At 51.6% G+C, this 19,878-nt stretch overlaps 3 protein-coding genes across 7 annotated transcripts; 1 reads left to right on the top strand and 2 right to left on the bottom strand.

Annotated features, from left to right (window-relative positions):
* The first annotated feature begins 108 nt into the window (after positions 1-108).
* RPAIN (RPA interacting protein) lies at positions 109-3,442 on the top strand. The gene is made up of 7 exons (XM_066201981.1): positions 109-194; positions 641-820; positions 1,325-1,388; positions 1,863-1,977; positions 2,218-2,281; positions 2,371-2,505; positions 3,228-3,442. The coding sequence occupies exons 1-7, from the start codon at positions 117-119 to the stop codon at positions 3,255-3,257; spliced, it is 666 nt and encodes a 221-aa protein (XP_066058078.1). The 5' UTR covers positions 109-116; the 3' UTR covers positions 3,258-3,442.
* Positions 3,443-3,727: 285 nt separating this feature from the next.
* C1QBP (complement C1q binding protein) lies at positions 3,728-8,061 on the bottom strand. The gene is made up of 6 exons (XM_066201980.1): positions 7,821-8,061; positions 7,090-7,240; positions 6,620-6,707; positions 5,925-6,020; positions 5,171-5,293; positions 3,728-4,150 (listed from the first exon to the last, which is right to left on the bottom strand). Exons 1-6 carry the CDS (start codon positions 8,059-8,061, stop codon positions 4,001-4,003), a joined length of 849 nt encoding a protein of 282 aa, XP_066058077.1. The 3' UTR covers positions 3,728-4,000.
* Positions 8,062-9,239: 1,178 nt separating this feature from the next.
* On the bottom strand, positions 9,240-19,623 carry DHX33 (DEAH-box helicase 33). 5 transcript variants are annotated; one of them, XM_066201775.1, is made up of 13 exons: positions 19,037-19,623; positions 18,798-19,004; positions 17,980-18,140; positions 15,825-16,052; positions 14,862-15,032; positions 14,154-14,339; positions 13,382-13,493; positions 12,858-13,017; positions 12,400-12,488; positions 11,969-12,096; positions 11,209-11,412; positions 10,391-10,477; positions 9,240-9,727 (listed from the first exon to the last, which is right to left on the bottom strand). In XM_066201775.1, exons 1-13 carry the CDS (start codon positions 19,287-19,289, stop codon positions 9,419-9,421), a joined length of 2,295 nt encoding a protein of 764 aa, XP_066057872.1. In that variant the 5' UTR covers positions 19,290-19,623; the 3' UTR covers positions 9,240-9,418. The 5 variants fall into 5 exon arrangements, with proteins under 5 accessions (XP_066057872.1, XP_066057870.1, XP_066057868.1 ...); XM_066201773.1 differs by having other exon boundaries at positions 18,798-19,187; XM_066201771.1 differs by lacking the exon at positions 19,037-19,623 and having other exon boundaries at positions 13,340-13,493; positions 18,798-19,027.
* Positions 19,624-19,878: the final 255 nt, after the last annotated feature.

The raw sequence follows: 19,878 nt of genomic DNA, 5'->3' as shown, positions 1-19,878 counted from the left end.
CCCGCGCGCCGCCGCCGCCCCGACGTCACCCGCCCGCGCGGCCAATCGGCGCCGCCGCCCGCGGACTACATTTCCCGGCGCGCCCCGCGGCCCCGGCGCGCTGCGGGCCCGGCGCGATGGAGGCGCCGGTGCAGCGGCACCGAGCGCGGTACAAGAGCCCCGGCGGGCCGCCCTGGAGGGAGACGTACCGCAGGGTGAGCGGGGAGGGCGCTGGAAACGGGGGATGTGGGCTCCCTCCTCCTTTGGCCCTAGTTCGGCCCCCCCGGGGCTGGCCACACCGGTCCCGCTGGGGCGGGTGAACAGCGTCCCGTCCGAAACTCTCCTCTCACGCCGTCCCGAGCTCCTTCTGCGAGCGCCCAGCGTTGTTCCCGCTGGGAGCTGTCATCCAGCTTCCCTTGCAGCCCCTCCGGGACGTGGCCGGCCCCACTCCGCCCGCCGTCTCGCCCTCCCGTTTCTTATCCCCCGTGCCTCCCCTCGTCCTGCTCTGCAGGCCCGCACCCTCCCCCGTGTCCCCCTCAGGGATTCCCGGTGTCCCGGCCCTCTGGGGCTCACCGCCTGCGCCGTGTCTCCCCCCGCGGCATCCCCCCGTGTCCCGCCCGAGCCGGCGCTGACGGCCCCGTTCGCTCTCGCCTGTCCCCAGCGCTGCGTGGAGCGGCTGAGGAGCAGCCGGGCCAAGCTGCTGGACCGGTACCGCCGGGCCGGGGACGGGGCGTGCGGGGCGGCCCCGGGCGCGCTGCTGGTGCAGGAGGTGATGGAGCAGGAATGGCAGGAGCTGCGGGACAGGCTGCCCGGCCTCCACGGAGAGCGCCCCATGGAGCAGGTCAGTGCTGGGTCCCCAGCATCAACACCGCGTGTGTGATACGGGAATATCAAATACAGCTCCCTTCAGCTTCTCGCTGGAGCTGGCAAAACTCGGGAGTTTCAGGGTTTCCCAGTTCTACAGCTTGGGCAGGGTGTTGAGCTCTGAAAGTGCCTTTGAGCACGAGTGGGGAAATTCCTTTTTTCCTTCACAAACAGCCTGTGGATCACAGCAGAGGCTTGGTTTCCTCATCTGTGTTTTTTATAGCTGGTCTGTCCCATCTTCTGAGGATGGGAATGAAACATGAATGTCTTAGAAAGCAGGTTCTTGGACAAGCTGTACTTGGACCCATTCTGGCTGGCTCTGCACGTGTTTACAGTACAGGTTGCTTCCCACAGTGCATGGGTTTGCCAATACAGGGATTCACTAGACGGGAGAAAAAGAGTGGATTTATCTTGCTCAGTCAGGTGCTGGAAATGAGGAAGTGGCTGGAATGGGAGGATCACTGACTGATTCACCTTTCAGATGCTGGAGGACCCTGATGAGCTGGCAGTGCTGGAAGAGATTCAGCAAGAATTGATTTTGCAAGGTAAGATCTTTACACATCTTCTGACTCCTGTTTGATGTGTAACACCACTGACTTCCTAGTAAAGCAGAACAGCAGAGGCTGCACTCCTTGGTTCTTGTAAACCACGTGATAAAGGGGAAGAGCCTCCTTAGAAATATTGGTGTTGAGGCTTTGAGGTATTGAGATGTCTTCTCACAGTTTTAAGAGTTTAAGTGGCGTTTTAAGGTGTGTGAGAGAGTCCAGAGACACAGGACTGAGATGTCTGTTAGCTTTGGGAACCTCTATAAATAAATTCAGAACGTTTCTAAAGCGCTGATCGGAAAGTAGAAACATGAGACCATCTGTGCCATAGAAAAAATCGGATTAGCAGGAATGGTTTCACCAAGTGTAGAAACCTGACTCAAAGGAATCAAAGCTGTTAGAAACTCCTATCCAGCCCAGCAGCTGTGGCTGTGCCCAGGCAGGCCCTGAGGGAGCTGTGCTGTGCTGTTGCAGAGCAGTCGGTTATCGAGGAGTACGAGCGGAGCCTGCGCTTCGACGAGGAATGTCTCAACGCCATGCTGGACGGCCTGGATGCCACTGACAGGGTCATCTGCCCAGTATGTAGGAAGTAAGGAAGCCCTTGGCATTGGAATCAGATTCCCCCACTCCCCTGCAGCACTCTGGGCTTAGGAATCTGCAGAGAGACTGCTGTTCATATCAACAAAATAAAAATGCCCCAGCAATGATCTATATCTAAAGGAGGGTGGAGGGTTTGGGTTGTTGTTTTGGGGGCTTTTTTTGATTTTCTTTAGTTTTGCTAAAATCTTCCCTTGTTCTGGGTGTCTTGATGCTTGTTTGTTCTTCCCAGGAATAACCTGACTGTGAAGGCTCACTTGGTTTGTTGCCAGTGTGGACTGTACATCAGCACACAGGTGAGCTGCACTGTGACATGTTGTGTGTGACACCTCTGCTTTAAGCTACAGGCAGGAACCTCAGCTGACTTTTAATCAATTATTCTCAGGGGATGACAGAAGGGAAGCTTCGGTCGCTCCTGGAAAGCACCTTGACAGAGCACAGTCAGAGGTGTTTGCACAGCCCTGAGTTCACAGTCACCAGTGGCATGGAGGAGGAAACCAGTCTGCTCATGAGCTGCCCGGTGAGTGTCAGTGTCAGGTTCCTGGAAAGGATCCCTGCCTGGATCCATGTCTGTTTCATGGGCAGAAACCACAAGTCCGTTCATCCCCAGGGTTTGGGTGGCATTTTCCACAGAATTCCTTGGAAATGGCTTTACCTTTGACCACCAGTGACCATAAAAGTTCCAAAGTACACACCTTTAACTGCTGGATTAGGGAATCTTTCAAGGACCTGTCAAATTTAGTGCCCTAACTTTAGCCAGCAACTTTTAAGTCTTGTGTGCACTATCTGTTCAGATAAGTGGTTCACAAAGAAAAGTTTTAAAAATTACTTGCTTAAACCTCCTCAAACACTTCATCCAGGCGTCTCAGAGAACACCCAGCAGCCCTTTGGCTCAAGCTAGAGCTGGTGCTTGCTTTGCTATGTAAAACCAGTGTGAGGACAGTGTTAGGGGGCAGAGCATTTCAAAGAGAGCCATGGAATTGTTTAAGTTGGAAAAGACCCCTAAGATCAGGTCCAACCATTCCCCCAGCCAAGGCCAAACTAACCCATGTCCCCAAGTGCCACATCTGCATATCCTTTAAATCTCTCCAGGGATGGTGACTCCACCACTGCTCTGGGCAGCCTCTGCCAGTGCTCAACAACTCCTCTGAATTTTTTTCCCCAATCAATAGCTTTTCCTGTTCAGATAGTTTTGAACTTTATACATTAACACAGCTTCTCTGTTTAACTTTTTTTGTGAAGGTCTGTGACTCCTGGATGATTCTCCTCTAAGGTGATTCAGCTGCTGCTTAACTTCTGGAAAACTTCAATACTAAACTTCCCCCAGAGCTGCTAGGACTCTTCTGTACATACTTCTAATTGCTGTGTCAAAAAGACACTGCAAAAGGCAGTAGTACTGCCTTGACCTGCACTTTTAATTACACAGGACATGTTTTGAAATAAATGTATTTAGTTTATTTTGGCCTTGGTGTTGTCTTTAATACTACATCAGTGATCTCACAGCTCACATTGGACTTCAGCTTTCTCTTTGAGTTTAAATGAACCTTAGATAAATAAACTAATGTAAATAAACTTAAAACCTTCAAACAACAATTGGAGGCACCAGTTTAAGTAGAAGTGCTTGACTTACCAGCAACTACCACTGCTCACTCCGGGAGCAGCTCTAGCACAGACAAACTCTGCCATCCCTTTCATGGCAGCTCTGGTACAGCAGGAAGAAGAGAAACCACCCTTTTCAGTGATATGTTGAACAGCTTTTATTCTTCACATTCACTCTTAATTGTACAAAAAACCCCATGCAGGGCAAGGCAATTCTGGCCCATCGTATTGGAGAACTTGATTGGGGCTGCACCATCACTACACATCCCCAAATCCAAGTGAGAATCCTTGTTCTCCCATTCTCCACCTTCCAAGTTACTTACTCTCTGTCTCCACTGTGAAGATATATTTGGGTATTGCTGGATGAAGCAGCACTGTGGAATACCCACACTTGAGGATAAGCTTCCTAGCCTGACCTACTGACATTTGACAAAGCTTTTGAGGTCTTCAAGGAATTTAATGTACTCCTGGTGCTCCAGGGCAGTGCTGAGCTCTATTAACTCGTCAGCAAAGGTGTTGTCTACTCCTCTGTCAGCCAGGAAATCCATCAGGTGATCGTAGAGAGCCTGGAGCAAGGAACAGAAAAACTTCCTTAGTGGAACACAGCTGGGTAGGGGCTGCATTAAAATGTCCCCTGGCACTTCCTCCCAGAAGATCAGGCCCAGCTCCCACAGGGCAGGCCTGACCTTGGGTGGAACATTTGGACAGAAATGGAACACGTAATAAAAACCCAAACCCAACAGTACAAACGAGCTGCACCCCGGAGATGATCCCCAGATTGTGGAAGTCATCAGGATCTGTCTGTCAGTCTGTCAAGGATGACACAGGCCAAGCTCTGCCTGTCCCCTCTAGCCAGGGGTGAACTAACACTCTGGAACGGTATCTGATGTACAAGTTTGTTTGAAAGGCTTAAATGTTACAGTCATAAACTTTGCTTTTCTCTTTTCACATTTTTGATTAAGTTAATGTCTTAAGACAGGGGTGGAAAAAGAATAATCAGTGTGGGATGGTCTACAGCACACTGAGCAATTTCAACATGAATGCTTCTCAAGGGGATACACTCTAGGACTTCTACTTTCAGTTTTAAACAAAAATGAAGATTGTAGCTTTTGAAATCCTGGCATTGAGAACATAAGAGAAAAACAGATTCTTGTGCACATTTTTAGTGTTACAACTGTAACAACAGACCTGGAAAACGAGGACACAATGTACTTTATGAGATACCACACACAGATGCCTTTATCTACACATGGTGTCTGATAAGCCACACTGTTAAACACATAGATCAAAAAACGTTTAACAAGTGTCGAAGCATTTCCAGAGTGAGATTTCTGCCTGGGAAACCCACCTATAAAACCTGGAAAGGAAGTTCCACCCACCTGTCCTGATTCCTGGCAATGCCACCAGCAGAGCACAACCCTGGGACCAGGAAACACCCTGGGTCTGCAGCAGAACCACCAGCTCAGGGGCAGAGCAGGGGCAGTGCCTGTCTCAGACATCCAGACAGGTTAAATTCCCAACCCAGGAGCAGAGGGACAGCCAGGTGAGGTGAGCTGAGTGCCCTCTGGGCTTTTAGCAGCACCTACCCAGTCCAGGGAATCCGTGTTGAGGGTGTAGTTGGTGTCCTTCCAGTCGGCTTCTCCAGTGGGCTGGAAGCTCACCTCCCGAATTGTGAAAATGTCACTTTCCTCCTCTCCTTCATGTCCAATCTGAGGCAGGAAAACAAATTCAAGACATGCAATTAGCTCCAATTAGTGGGCATACCCAGCCAGCTCATCCCCAGGCTGGGAATACCTCAGGAAAAGCCCCAGGGCCAGACAAGCTGTGCCTCTCTCCTCAATGTGTGCCTGTGAGAACAAGCAGAGACATGCACAGAACACAGGTAATGCTCTAAGCTTTGCTGCCAGAAGGGACCTGATGTAAATCACCAGCCTGAATTTTACAAACATATAAAAACTTCTTCTGTGCGGTTCTAAACATGTCTTCCCACGTCCGTCTCACTTTTGTCAGCTGTTAAACATCTCCTAACATTTACAAAATAAACCACAAACACCAGTATGAGCAAAAGCTCTCAATTTTATTTTCTCCCCTCCTTTTATTAATCCCTACTTCTCTACTGTAATTCAATAAACAGCCCAAAAAGCAGCTGATCAGAAATGCCAGGGCAGGATGTGAGAAATGACATAAACATTTCCTCCCCACTGTTCTTGCAAACATAAAGCCTTTTTTTTTTGTGATTAATAAAAATAAAGAAATAAGAGGAGACTGGATACTGTGCCGATTCTGAAAAGCAAGAAATAACAAAGCAGTTAAATCCAACAGGGGCACAGTGATACTCACCTCATCTTCAGGGAAATGGCAGTCAAGCACAAGGGTCTGTTTTGTGTCATCTTTTATTACTTCCACAACAAAGTTTGGAGTTGATGTAAGTTCAGGCTAAATAAGAGAACAGTTGCATCAGCACTGGAATCTGAACAGGAGCCAAAGCAACCACAGCACAGCCCAGCCAGCATGGGGTATTCCCTGACACCTTCCACTAGCCCAGGTTGCTCCAAGCCCCATGCAACCTAACCCCAGACACTTCCAGGGATGGGGCAGCCACAGCTTCCTGTGCCAGAGCCTCCCCACCCTCACGGGGAACAATCTCCCCCAGTATTCAATTTAGCCCCACTCCCTGTCAGTCAAAAGCCATCCCCCCCTTCACCTGTCACCCCATTCCCTTGTACAAAGTTTCCCTCTCCCACTCTCCTGTAGACCCTCCTTTTGGCACTGGTAGGTGCTAGAAAGTCACAGAATTCCTCCAATTTCTCCTCACAGAGCCCTCCCACCCTGCTCTGCCTTTCCGCAGTGGAGAGGAATGTCACAGCCAGGGGACAGGCAGCCCTGGAAAATCTGCATTTTGTGACTTAATGCTCCCAAATATCAAGTAAGGGGGAGAAAAAGCCTCAACTTAAGGGCAAGACTGCAACTTCCCTAAGGCAAGATTACAACTTTAATGTGTCCCCAGCATTAAATGCACACCAAGGCTAAGTTACCTCCTGCTCATCAGGTTTCTGCTGTTCCTGTGTGTCTTCTTCAGCTGAGGGGGGAATGCTGTTATTGATGTTGAATGTAACCGTTATCCTGCAAAAGAAACACAAACAATTCTTTTGAACACACCCCAAAAATGCCCATCAGAATGGGTCTTGTAAGCCCTCGTTCAGAATTCACATCAGTGTGAACAAAACCAGTTAAAAAGACACACCTGAGGGAAGCTGTTCCCTCCAAGTGCTCTCACCTTTTGAAATTTTACTGAACTGTAATTTTTAAAACAGGATGACCATGGGAAACTTTGTAACACAAAACCCAGTAACAAACTGGTGCAGAAAAAAAGCAACTTTGGCCCAAAGTGGTAAAATAGCGAGCCTTTGCACCACTCAGTTTGGGGCATGAGCACATGGAGGAGCCTGGACACCGTGACCCACCCGCCCTCAGGTGCTGGGGACCCTTCCCACACCCCACTTACTTTTCCCCCGCGATTTTCCGCACCAGCTTGGCCTCTGTGCCGTGGACCTCCAGCTCCCACCCCCCGGAGATCTTGGGCAGGGACTTGTGCTTCTGGATCTTCTTCTCCTCCTTGATCTCATCCGTCAGGAACTGAGCAAAGGCTTTGTCTCCTGGCAGGGAAAGAAAACCAGGTTAGGGAACGGGAGAGTTATGGAGAGGGGGGGGAATTAAGGAAAGGGAAAGGGGAGAGGAAGGAAAGGGGTGTTGGAAAACAGGGGGTTAAGGAAAGGAGAGTTAGGGAAAGGGAAGACTAGGGAAAGGGGGGAAAGAGGGGAATAAGTAAAAGGGGGTAAGAAAAGGGAGGGTTAAGAAAAGGGGGGTGGGGTTAAGGGAAGGACAGGTAGGACAAGAGGGTTTGGGAAAATGGGGTTTTGGAAAAAAAAGCGTTAGGGAAAGGGGGGTAGGGGAAAAGGGAGTTGTGTATAAGGAGGTTAAGGAAGGGGCAGTAGGGAAAGAGGAGGTAGAGAAGGGGGTGCAGAGGAAAAGGGGGCTTAGGCAATGACGGAGTTTAGGGAAATAGGTGCTTTAGGGAAAAGGGGGATACGGGAAAGGTGGAGTTGCCTTAGGGAAAGAGGAGGGAGTAAGGAAAGCCCCCCTCGCCCCACGTGCTTCCCAGGATGGAAGGGGGGGGTTCAGCGCACGTGTCCTCCCCGCGCCCTCCAAGGGCGGCCCCGCTCGGTCCCCGCTCACCCTCGGTGTGCAGCCCGCCGCACCCGCAGGACACGCGGCCGGCCGAGCCCCGGCGGGGCCGCAGCAGCGCCGTCCGCCCCGCGCCGCCGCCCAGCTGCCACAGCGAGCGCGCCAGGGCCGGCGCGGCGGCGGGCGGCGGCAGCAGGGCGCGGGGGGACGCGGAGCTGAGCGGGCGGCGCGGCGCGGGGAGCGGCGGGCGCAGCGCGGCGGCGGCGGCGCGCAGGGAGCGGGCGAGGAGCATCGTGCCGGACGGAGCGGCGGGCGAGGACTGCCCGCCCCGGAACCGCGCTCCGCTTCCGGCCCCGGCGGGCCCCGCGCGGCCCCAGCGCCGCCGGTTCGCGTCCCGGCTCCGGGGAGACCGCGGGTTCGCGTCCCGGCTCCGGGGAGACCGCGGGTTCGAGTCCCGGCTCCGGGGACACCGCGGGTTCGAGTCCCGGCTCCGGGGACACCGCGGGTTCGCGTCCCGGCTCCGGGGACACCGCGGGTTCGCGTCCCGGCTCCGGGGACACCGCGGGTTCGCGTCCCGGCTCCGGGGACACCGCGGGTTCGAGTCCCGGCTCCGGGGACACCGCGGGTTCGAGTCCCGGCTCCGGGGAGACCGCGGGTTCGAGTCCCGGCTCCGGGGAGACCGCGGGTTCGAGTCCCGGCTCCGGGGAGACCGCGGGTTCGAGTCCCGGCACCGGGGAGACCGCGGGTTCGAGTCCCGGCTCCGGCAGGACCGCGGGTTCGAGTCCCGGCTCCGGCAGGACCGAGCGTGCCAACGCGCTGCCTGGCTCCTGGGATCCCTGACAATGGAATGGGCAGGGATGGCACGGACAGAGCACCCGTACAGATTGCCTTCTCGAGTGAAGGCGCAAAGAGAGCTTTAGGAATGTGAGGGACATGCTACAAGTTTTATCCCAGATATCAGCCCACTCCTAATTCGGTCTGCCAGTGTTCAGGTCCGAGCGTGGTGGTCTCCTCAGAAAAAGAAAAAAATGAGTGTTTGGGGGTTTTTTTGCTCCTTGAGCAATGTGTGTTGTAGACGAAAGACTGACAAAGGCAGCGTTTCCTGGCACCAAGCCTTTGCTTTGTCCAAAAGCTGGCATCAGTGTCCACTATTGAGAAGCAGAGAAGGGGCAGTTGCTGCTCACTGCACGGCAGGAGCAGGAGAGCATCTGTACCACCCCATCAAATCGGTACCACCCCACCAAAGGACCAGAATTTTAGCTCCCAAAGCCCGCAGGCATCTAAGCACTGCACCTGTAAATGGCAAAGTCCATTCCACAGATTCACTGTGCTGCCTTCACATCTTTAAGCCCAGACTGCTGACAATGAGCACACTCCCATGAGAACCATAAACACCAGGACTGATCCTGAACTGTCCCAAGATCATTCGTTCTGTGCCTCACAAAACAACATGCACGATTCGGATTTTCACCACCACTTCTTTATTCTGGATAAAAACATACAAAATTCAATCCAAATAAATACCCCTCCCCTTCCTTAAGCACGCTCCAATTATCCTGCCTATATTAAAAAAAATTGTTATACATATATCCATTAAAATTTTTTTAAAAAATAAGTCTTTCAAGGCGAAGCCAGTCCCACATCCATGGTCAGTCCTTGGCTGTCCTGATTTTCCTGCGGAAGTATTCGGGCGCGGCCTCGTGCAGCCACTCGGCGTCCACCACGCACAGGTCGCGCATGTAGCACTTGTTGGTTTGCAGCAGCCCGTTGTACACCAGGCAGGCCGGCCTGCCCTGGAACAGCACCGAGGAGGGGTGGATGGCCACCACCTGGTGCGAGTCCACCGTGCCGTAGGTGCCGTCCGGCCGCAGCTCGGCCGCGTTCATGAACAGGCTGTGGGCCAGGCAGCGCCGGATGCTGGTGGTGTCCCCGCGGGACGACTCGAGAGGCAGCGACAGCTGGGAGACACAGCAGTGAGGAAGAACAGCCTGCGCCCTGCTGGGGACACAGCCCCACCTCTCACTGGGCTCTCTTCAGAAATGCTGGGGGATTTTCCTGTGTCAGAACTGGGAATTCAGCTCGAGTGGATGCTAGGCTAACCCAGCAAACTGGATCGTCACTCTCCTTCTGGAAGTGCCAACCAGCGTTCACAAAACAATGAACCCCAGATGGTGGCTCCCATGTCACTACAGACTGCCAGGGGTTCAGTGGCGGCTCCCACGCTGTGCCCAGCAGGAACAGCACTGAGGGGAAGCTGCTGTCACACTGAATGCCTGACTCCATGAAGAAGCCAGCCAGAACAGGCTGCCGAGGCTGACAGCACTCCATGGCACACAGAGCACAGTCCCACCTGCACTAGAACAGGAAAAACCCATAGGAAAACCTGTCCTTTCCCTGAGAAGTCTTCTTCAGAGCTTCCCATTTCTCCTTGACCCATTAAGCCCTGCAGCTATAAGATTTTGGGATGCAACTGCACAGTCAGGAATTTTAGCCAGCTATTTAGAGGAAACAGCCCCACATTTTCTCACTCCTGGGACCTGGTGCACAGTAACATCAGTTTGGGGACAAACAGGAAAATACCAACAGGTGAAACAGAGAAATAGAATATGGAAGCAAGTTACCTTGACACAAATGTCCCTGAGCTGAGCTCTGACTTCTGCCATCAGCTTCATGTTCCTGCCATTGATGAAGTTCTCTCTGCACCATCCCTGCAGCAGAGACACTAGGAGTTAGAAGGGGATATTTCTTCACCCCAGGAGCATGACAGCCTTTGGATACCATGAAAAGCAGAATCCCCCTTACATTCTGCCTCAGAGAAAAGGTGCTGATCCCTTTCCTGGTCATATTTCTATCCCCCTTTACTCCTCTGTGTCTAGAATCCCTCCTACAGTGCTCAGAAACAGCATGTGGTAGCTCTTTCCCCACTCAGAGCTGCTCTGCAAGGCCACCAAGAGCTGCAGAACAGCACCTGCTATCCCACAGGTGGTGAAAACAAATGAGGTAAGAATGACAGGTGCTGCAAGGAATGGGGTGCATGAGTCCACAGATCCACAAATCAGTATGAGGGGTTGATAGGGTGGGATAAATCCAAATCTGCTTTTAAATACACTCCGTGTTTTTCCAATGAATCCTGTCACAGAACATGTCCAGATATTTATCATCAAGTCTCAACACTCTCCCACTCCCTTCTGCTTCCAGCTGGAGCCAGAGAAGGAAGAGCCCTGGCTGTGATTACAGAACCGGCCCCACAAAAGCTTTGCCAGAGCTTTCTGTAGGAACCTTTGCTACTGAACTTCCTCCAGCTGTGAAGATGAGTCCTCTTTTCTCCCTGCTTTGGAGGATGCCTGTGGCACCAGCCACGGAAGATGCAGGTGTCACTCTGCTAAAAGCCCCTCACCCCATGAGCTCAGACAGCCCTGGCAGCCTCAGGTCATCCCACCTGGTTTCCATTGACATTCTTGTAGGCCCTGTACACGTTGAGCAGGGTCAGATGATCCCCCTCGCTGGAGATGAATTTCTTCCTGACAGCCTGCACCTCATCCCTCTGGGCAGGGGGGTTGTGGAGGACACTGTCCACTGATAACAGCGACACGATGGTCAGGATCTCCTCTGCACAGTGGAACTTGGGGGACAGGAGGATGGCCTGCACAGACACAACAAAACTCATCTCTGCTCGACCAAATCCACTTCAGCTGGGCAGATCTTTCTGCTCCCTGGCAGCCCAGGAACTCGACCAAACATTGCTTAGGACACTCTCATAAACATCTGGGCATAGGAACAGCTGTAAATCCTGTGATGGGCTCACCAAGCACCTTAAACAGCAACTGCCAGGCTCCTTCCTGAGACTGACCAGTGCATACGCAGTACAAACACAGTGACTGAAACCAACTGCAGCAACAGACATTTCATGGACCTGCTAAACAATCCTGAAAATTGCAAACAAATTTGCCTTGTTCACCCTCAGAGGTGCCAGAGGAAAAAAATTCCCTTTTTAAAAACTTCCCTGAATTTAACAACAAATGACAAGCAATTCAGCAAAAGGGCTGTAAACTATGTACATTAATGTACAGCAAATACACCAGCACAGCTGCAAACACCCCAAATTTCACACCTTGTTTAAGGAGTTTGAAAGAGAAAACATCAGTGGTACAGAGATGAGTACTATTGAGTAAAAAGTTTATTTTTCTGCAATTTTTTACCTTGGAGAACTTTGGATCCAGTGGAAAGGCTGCCATTTTCTTTCCCAGGGGGGTCAGGACAAGCTGACCTTCCCTTTGGGTCACAGCTCCCAGCAGGTCCAGCTGATCAATTGCTGCTTGAATAGCATCTGCCAAAACAAGGACATTGGGCTGTGAGGCCTCCTGCCACCCACCGAGGGATGTGAAGGATCAGCTGGTTCCATCACTGCCTCCCTCCCCTGGCCAGAGGGACAAGTACTTCCCATTTAGAGAAATCAGGGTCCCAAAATGTGGTTTATCCTCCTCTATCCAAGAGAACAAGCACCTTTCCCCATTTCCTCTGGCTTCCCTTGGCAGTCAGGGCACACCTTCATGTTGTGTTGTTATGACACCTTATGACTCAAGACTGCTCCCTGCTCTTTCTCCCCAAGGCTGCCCTTGTAGCCACTTACCAGGAGATGGTTTGGACATGAAGTCAAAGGTGAGCACATTGGGAATTTTCAGAGCCAGGAGCTGAAGCACCACACTGGCCAGGTTACACCTGCATAGGCAGAAAAAAACAACTGAGATAGTTCTTTTATTTTATTCTTTTTTTATCATAGAGGCTGAGATGAGACTCTCAGGCCTGTGCTGCAGCTTGACAGAGACTAGTCTGATGCTGCTGGTGAAGCCTAAATTCCTAAACCAGGAAGAGGAAAGTCTTCTGGAGGACAGTCAGGAGAACTATTGTCTCATGTGTTTGGAGACTCAGTGCCCACCCTGAGAAAACTTTTCCCAGTTTCTCTGTTTAGTCCCCACACTTTCCTTTTTCTCAAGTCACCCCATCACCCCCTAGTTTTGCTGCTCAGCTCTTCCCACAGCTCCAGCTGTAAATGAGGTGTGGCAAGGAGTGTGATGGCTCTGTCCTCACCTCTGTATCTCAGGCGTTGTCATTTCATCAAACTTTTCAAAGTCCTCCTCTGTGTAGAGCCGGTAGCAGATGCCGCTCTCCTGTCTCCCTGCTCTCCCTGTGCGCTGCCAAGCCTGGGCCTTGGACACCTGCTGCACTGCCAGCACTTCCAGGCCAGTTTCTGGGCGTGGAAATGCATCACCTCAGCCAGTGCCTGTGCAAGGCACGGCTTTGGAAAACACTGGGGATTCACAGTAAGAACTCCTAGGGTTTGCCATTCAAATACAGCTCAGAGCTCACTTGCTTCAGCACTGTGGAGCACAGTGAATTACCCCATGCTGTGTCATGAAGAGGAGATTCACATTTGACAGATTTTTACCCCCTCATGGCTGATACTCAAAAAAACCCCCAAAACCACCACCAAACCCCACACCCCACACCCAGGACGTTCATTTAAACAGCGTTTTGAGTGCGGCTTATGGCCTCCAGTAACTTCTACAAACCCAAATCCAATCTTGGCTGTGTTCCTCCTCGGAATTCCTCACCAGGGCTGTACTTCTTGGCTTTGACCATGCCTGTGTCCACAACGAATTTTATCCCCGCAATGGTGATGGAGGTTTCTGCGATGTTGGTGGAGAGGATCACCTTGCGACAGCCCTGGGGAAATCAAACCCAGGCCAAGGACACCTTAGAGCAGCTGCAACACAGAAATTCTGCTGCTTTTGGCCACTGTGGGCCAAGCCCTGCCCCACACTGTGAGCACAAACTCAGCTTGCTGTGCCAGCTCTCAGAAACTAAGGCAATCTCCAGTTTCTAATCAGCTTCAAAAACATGTGCTAGTATTTGTAATAAAATACACAGAACAGCTGTTCTCAATACATCTTTCAACAATTTTGGTTTCATTTCTGGCACAACATTTGTGTTCTTCTTTATCTGCTGAGTAGGTACAAAAGAACCTGAGGCAGCACAAATTCCTTTTCTTACGGCCCAGATAAACATTCTCATTTCATCTTTCTCAGTATCTCCCCCACTAGCTGTTGTAGCTTTTTTGTGATATGGACAAAAAATTCCTATGAAATGGGGGAAATTTAAATTCCCGCGCCCTTTTCATTCCCTCTAATCCTTCATTATTTTTATGATCCCACACGACCCACTGGATCATAGTTGCAGTGTCTTATATCACACTGGAACCACTGAGCCTAAAGCCAACGGAGACTAATGCACACTATCAGCACAGACTGCTCGAGCCCCTTAGAGTCCAAGTTTTTCTTCCAAAGACTCATGGAAGCACACAAGTAACAGGTGTTGTTCCCTCACCTCAGGGGTAGGTTTAAAGGCACGGAGTTGTTGGGAGTGTGGCAGAGAAGCATAAAGGGGCAGCACTGTCATCCGTGGGCAGCCCTCAGGGAGATGCTGGGCAACGTCTCGACAGGTTTTGGTCATTGCTTCAATTTCTTCCTGACCAGTCAGGAACACCAGGATGTCCTGGCATGCAGGGGCTTCCTGGAGCCAGAGGAAAAAACAAGTTAGGAGGGTCTGGATAGAAAAGGAGAACTGAGATGGTAATGAGATGTGGCTCTGGCAGCAAGTCACTGAAGCAGGCTAAGAAGAAAGAAAAGACACACATGGTGCAAGGTATGCAACAGCCAGAATTCCCAATGGATACACCAGAGGCAAAGAGTAAATCACATTTTGAGGGATCGAGTGTTAAAAGGATGGAGGAATTGCTGTGTCCTCAAATAACTGTCCAGGTCAGGCAGAGAGAGCCAGCAAGGATCCAGGTACAGAGAACTCAGGTGAGGGGAGCACTCAGGTTTTAGGCATGAGTTGACATACCAGAGCTTTGCTTAGCAGCTCCAGCCTGGACATACAGGTCCCAAATCCCAACAGCAGCAACAACTTCAAAGCACTAAATGCAGTTTAATGAAACAACACAACAATCCAGGTGTTTGGCAGTCAAACATCCTGGCACAAAACACCAATCCCTGGCCCCAGAGGGACACAAACAGGGAGAGACCCTCATACCTGGTGGATCTGGAAGATGGACACCAGTGCTGCCTGCAGGTAGTCACTCTGCTGCTCCTTGGTGTAAAAGATCTCAATGGGATGCTGCCGGCCTTCCAGGTAGATGACAGGAGCTCCATTGAAGTACTGGGAGAACAGGTCAACATCCATGGTGGCTGACATGACAATCACCTTCAGGGGGAGCACAGGATGGGTCAGCACTGCAGCTTCCATCCAGCTGGACACCAAGGAGTCAGGGCCAGGCAAAAGTCAGCTTCTGGATCCTGAGAACCATGCTCTGAACAGCTCACAGGTTTTGGGACAGAAGGGTGATTTCCCCTCCTTAAAGCCATCAGCTTTTTAACACAAGCATTAAACACTGGTGTGATAGAAGGAGCTTGTGTGAGGAATGAGACCATGCAAGGCCCCTGCCAGGCCCCTCCAGCAAAGCCAATGTGCTTTCACACAAATTCCTGACATGTCCACCCATCCCCATCTGCAGTGGCCTACCTGGGAATGAGCACATCCCACAGCTGTCGCATCAGCCAGAGCTCCTGCACCTGGAGTGATCTCAGCAGCAGTGCCAAAACCGCCCCAGCACTCTGTCTAGTCTACAGCTCACACCCAAGAGGCTTTTGTGGAAAAAATGTATCATGGGTGGTGACCAGATACCTTGTTCAGAGGTGTCCTATCAGGCCCACACATCTTAAGTCAGACACCCTTAAGGATTCAGATTTAAGGTGACTTTTTAGGAACAGAAAAACGGCCAAGGCTGAAATTCCAAACACTTTGGAAGGCTCCAGGAGATGATCAGGGCACTCAGAGCCCAGCCCCACACCACCCTTCACTGCCATCCCTCAGTGTCTAACTGCCCAACCTGAGCAAACACTTCCCAGATTTTCTCTTTAGTCTGCACATCTGTTTAGTCCCCACACTTCCATTTCCCTCAAGCGGCCCCGTCAGCCCCTAGATCCCAGAACACACTTTGAGCGGCCGCAGGCCCCGCTCCTTTCGCTTCTTTTGTGCGGCTTTGACCACTCCAAAGAGCACATCAGTGTGGATGGTCCTCTCGTGGGCCTCGTCCAGGATGAGCACGCTGTACTTGTGCAGCAGAGGGTCCCCCATGGCCTCCCTCAGCAGCATGCCGTCCGTCAGGAACCGCAGCCTGGTCTCGGCACACGAGCAGTCATCGAAGCGCACGGTGTAGCCCACCTGGGGAAGGGAGCTGTCTTGGGTTTTGTAACCAAAAAAGGAAAAAATGTTTATTCTAGTCCATCTACTGAAACCCGTTTGGGGAGATTTTTTTTCTTTATTTGTTGTAACTCCAGAAGGGAGGGGGTAACTGCCTTCTCTGATAACAAGCCAGCTGTTAAAACCTGGTGGAGCAGTGTTTCTTATCTCTGCTCACTCTTCCACTCCCCCCATGGGGCTATCTTCTGTTAATGCACAGTTAAAGCTCACCAGTGACGTGACACATCACATCATACTATTGTGAGATGCTCTACCCGGGGAGGAGGAGCCAAACCATCTTCACCTAGATAAAAGGAGCCACAAGTGTCACCAGTCATCCAGTTTTTCCACTGGATCCCTGGAGGAAGACTGGACCCATCTCACCATTACTGGACCCTTTTTCTACAGGACCATCCCTACTCCAACAGAACCACATCTGCCACTCCAGGAGGGCTTACTCTGGACAGCTCCCAACACCCTGACCAACAGGTGTCAGGTTGTATCTCTGACCCTGTCAGGGTTTTCTAGGATTTCTTGTTTGTTTGTTCGCTTGCTTATTCTTCTGTACTACAACATTTGTAGTTTTCATATCCCTAGTAAAGAACTGCTATACCTATTCCCAAAATCTTTGCCTGACAGCCTTTTAATTGCAAATTTATAATAATTTGGAAAGGGGGGCAGAGGCTTACATTCCAAGGGAGACTCCAAACTTCCCTGGCAGACACCTGTCTATCTAAACCAAGACAGGCGCACAGGGGGAGCATGGGCACAGAGACTGGCATTTCCCACTGCCATTGTGCCACGAGGAAGGACTACAAAGCCCCCGGTCACTGCCTTGGGCAGAGGCAAGCAGAAGTGCATGGATGCCCTGGAAAGCAGAGTGGTTTATCTGCTGTCTGTGAGCAGTTCATCTTCCAAATCCAGGAAGCCAACCAAATGATACTCCCAACATCTCTAGTTGGCATCTTCCTAACTAGAAATACATCACAAATGCCCCCAAGTTTCCTTCTCTCCCTTCCTCTCCCTGCTAGAAATGATTCCACGCTCTCCAAGGATTTTATGCAGGGGAAGCCTCCCTCCTCCAATCTAGAAAATTGGAGAAATCTCCCCCTGACCTGCACAAATTCAGCCCTCTGCTCTCCTTGACACTGACTTCTGGTACAGGGAGGAATGGGAGAGAGCACAATGTTTTTTGTTCATGAATCGGTATTTTTTCAAATGGAACAGCCCAGATAGTAATCAAGAAGTACAATACCACAGAGACAGACCATGCTCACCCTGTCATGGGGCAGGTAAAGAGACATTTTTCTCCATTCCTTTAATTATAGAATCACAGAACATCCTGAGCTGGAAGGAACCCAGAGGGATTATCCAGTCCAGCCCCTGCACAGACACCCCAACAATCCCAGCCTGTGCATCCCTGGGAGCATTGTCCAAACACTCCTGGAGCTCTGGCAGCCTTGGGGCTGTGTCCATTCCCTGGGGAGCCTGGGCAGTGCCAGTATCCTCTGGGGGAAAAAAACCTTTCCCTGATATCCAACCTAAACCTCCCCTGACACAGCTCCAGCTGTTCCCTCAGGTCCTGTCACTGGTCACAGAACAGAAACTGGAGCTGCCTCTCAGGAGGAAGTTGCAGACGTTGGTGAAGTTTGACAAATTCTCCATTTCTCCAGCTGAACAGAGCAAGTGATCTCAGCCATCCCTGTTATGTGGCCCTTCACCATCTTTGTGTCACACCTTCGAGCACTCTCTTACAACTTTTATATCCTCCTTATATTGTGGCCCCCAAAACTAACCATGAAATTAAGCCTATCACCCCTGTGGCTGGTTACTATCCTACCCACAAAGCCTGACAGGGCCCCATCCCCAGTGCAGCACTGACCCAAAGTTAACCTGTGGATCCACCTACCAGCCTCCCCAGCTCCGTCCTCCTCTCCTCGGCGACTCTGGCAGCCAGGGTGACAGCTGCCACCCTGCGGGGCTGGGTCACACCGATGACACCGGGGTGCCCAATCCCCACCTCGTACAGGTACTGAGGCAGCTGAGTGGTCTTCCCCGAGCCCGTTTCTCCTGAGGAACATCAAGGGAATAGGGTTGTTATAGCATTGTCAAACTCGGTTTTTTATGTCAACTTTTAGCCCTATTTGAGGATGGGGAAACTGAAGACAGGGAGGGAAGTCCAACCACAAAGCGGTGGCGGGTCAGAGATGCCACCCAACGCCCTCCCCTTGCTGTTGGTTCACCCCTCTGCAGAGCTCCCTCCACCCAGGTGCTCTCCAGCCACACTCCGCTTTAGAAACCGACTCCAGCCTCCCTGGAGGTGAAGTGTCTGGGGCGTGACGGTAATAGGAGTGACAAGCAAAGCATTTTTCATTTAATTACAACAAACGCTGAGTCTTTAGCCTACCAGGTGGGAAGGTGTATATCTTCAGCTCCTGAAAGTGACAAAAAGCTTTTTAGCTTGCACTCACAGAAAGCACAGTAAAATCAGTGAAAAACCCTGAAAATGTAAGTGAGGAGAGTCTTCAGAAGAGGAGATAGCAAAAGGAGAGGGAAATACCTCTGCCTTCTCCATAAAAACGAGGTCCCCGGCTGCCTTAACCCCGGCTGCCAAAGCACAAAAGTTATTTTATTCCTTGTTCACCACACTTCAGATTTGCACCCCAACCGTTTCTGGGCAGCTTTTCCCAGCCCAGGCCGCTCCGTGGGACACAGCCCGGCACTCACCGATGAGGATGGCGGTGTCGAGGCGGCGAAGCCGGGCCAGCAGCGGGCCGCGGGCTCCGGAGATGGGCAGCGAGCGGCGCTGCACGTGTGCGGGCGGCGCGGCGCTCTGGGGCTGCGTGCCGGGGGGCGCCGCCTTGAAGCGCTTGGCCGGAGGCCCCTCGCCGTCCCGAGCCATCGCCCCTCGCCGTCCCGTCCCGTCCCGTCCCGCCGGGGCTGTCCCGGGGCACCGTCCGCTCCCGTCCCGCCGGGGCTGTCCCGGGGTTCCGTCCGCTCCCGTCCCGCCGGGGCCGCGCTCCTCAGACTCCCTGGCGCGGTGATGACGTCGACGCGACGCTGCGCGGAGCACCCTGGGAGTTGTAGTCCCCACGCCGCCGCCATTTGCAGCGCTCGGGGCCCGGGACCCTCGGAAAAATCAGGGATCCCAAACGGCAGCCAAATGCTGCCAAAGAGGGCAGAGAGCCGGCTGCAGGCAGGGTCGGGACATGTTCCCATTCAGGACTTGTCCCAGTAACAAGTTACGGAGGGGTTCTCAAACACTGAACTAAAAAAAACCCCACAAAATTATGGTTTTGATCTAATTCCTGCCTCATGACCTATGCTGAAGCATCGTTGTCCAAAACACTTTCATTCTTGCTCTCTAGGAGCACTAAAAGTCTGTTTAAGAAACAATCAAAACTGCCCCCAAAAAAACAGACCAAAAAAACTGTAAAACCCCCCAAAGCTCCCCTAAGTTTTTATAACCTTTAACAGATAAAAATGTAGATACAAATTAACTCACACATTTTATCAGAATCTAACACACTGCTTGTGGACAAAGCCATTTCCCCTGAGGTCTCCGGAGATTTCTCTCCTGGGCTATAAATTTTTAAAAAATTAAAGCCTGTAGCCAGTTTTTAAAAATAAAATCAGAGACTAAATGAGATAATCACACATCACGTTTAAGGCCATCCTCTAAAATGCAGAATGAAGACGCAGCTTTAACTCCTTTTATCTACTATGATATAATCAATAAAACCGTACCAAATACTTTCTATGGCAATCTAAGAACAACTGACCACGATGAGCTGAACTGAGCTCCAGA

Source organism: Chamaea fasciata, unplaced genomic scaffold (assembly GCF_029207755.1).
Source record: "Chamaea fasciata isolate MVZ Bird 193981 ecotype frontalis unplaced genomic scaffold, bChaFas1.0.hap1 SCAF_21, whole genome shotgun sequence".
NCBI lineage: Eukaryota > Metazoa > Chordata > Aves > Passeriformes > Sylviidae > Chamaea > Chamaea fasciata.
Note: the sequence above shows the minus strand (reverse complement) of the source record. Positions and strands in the feature narration are given on the sequence as shown.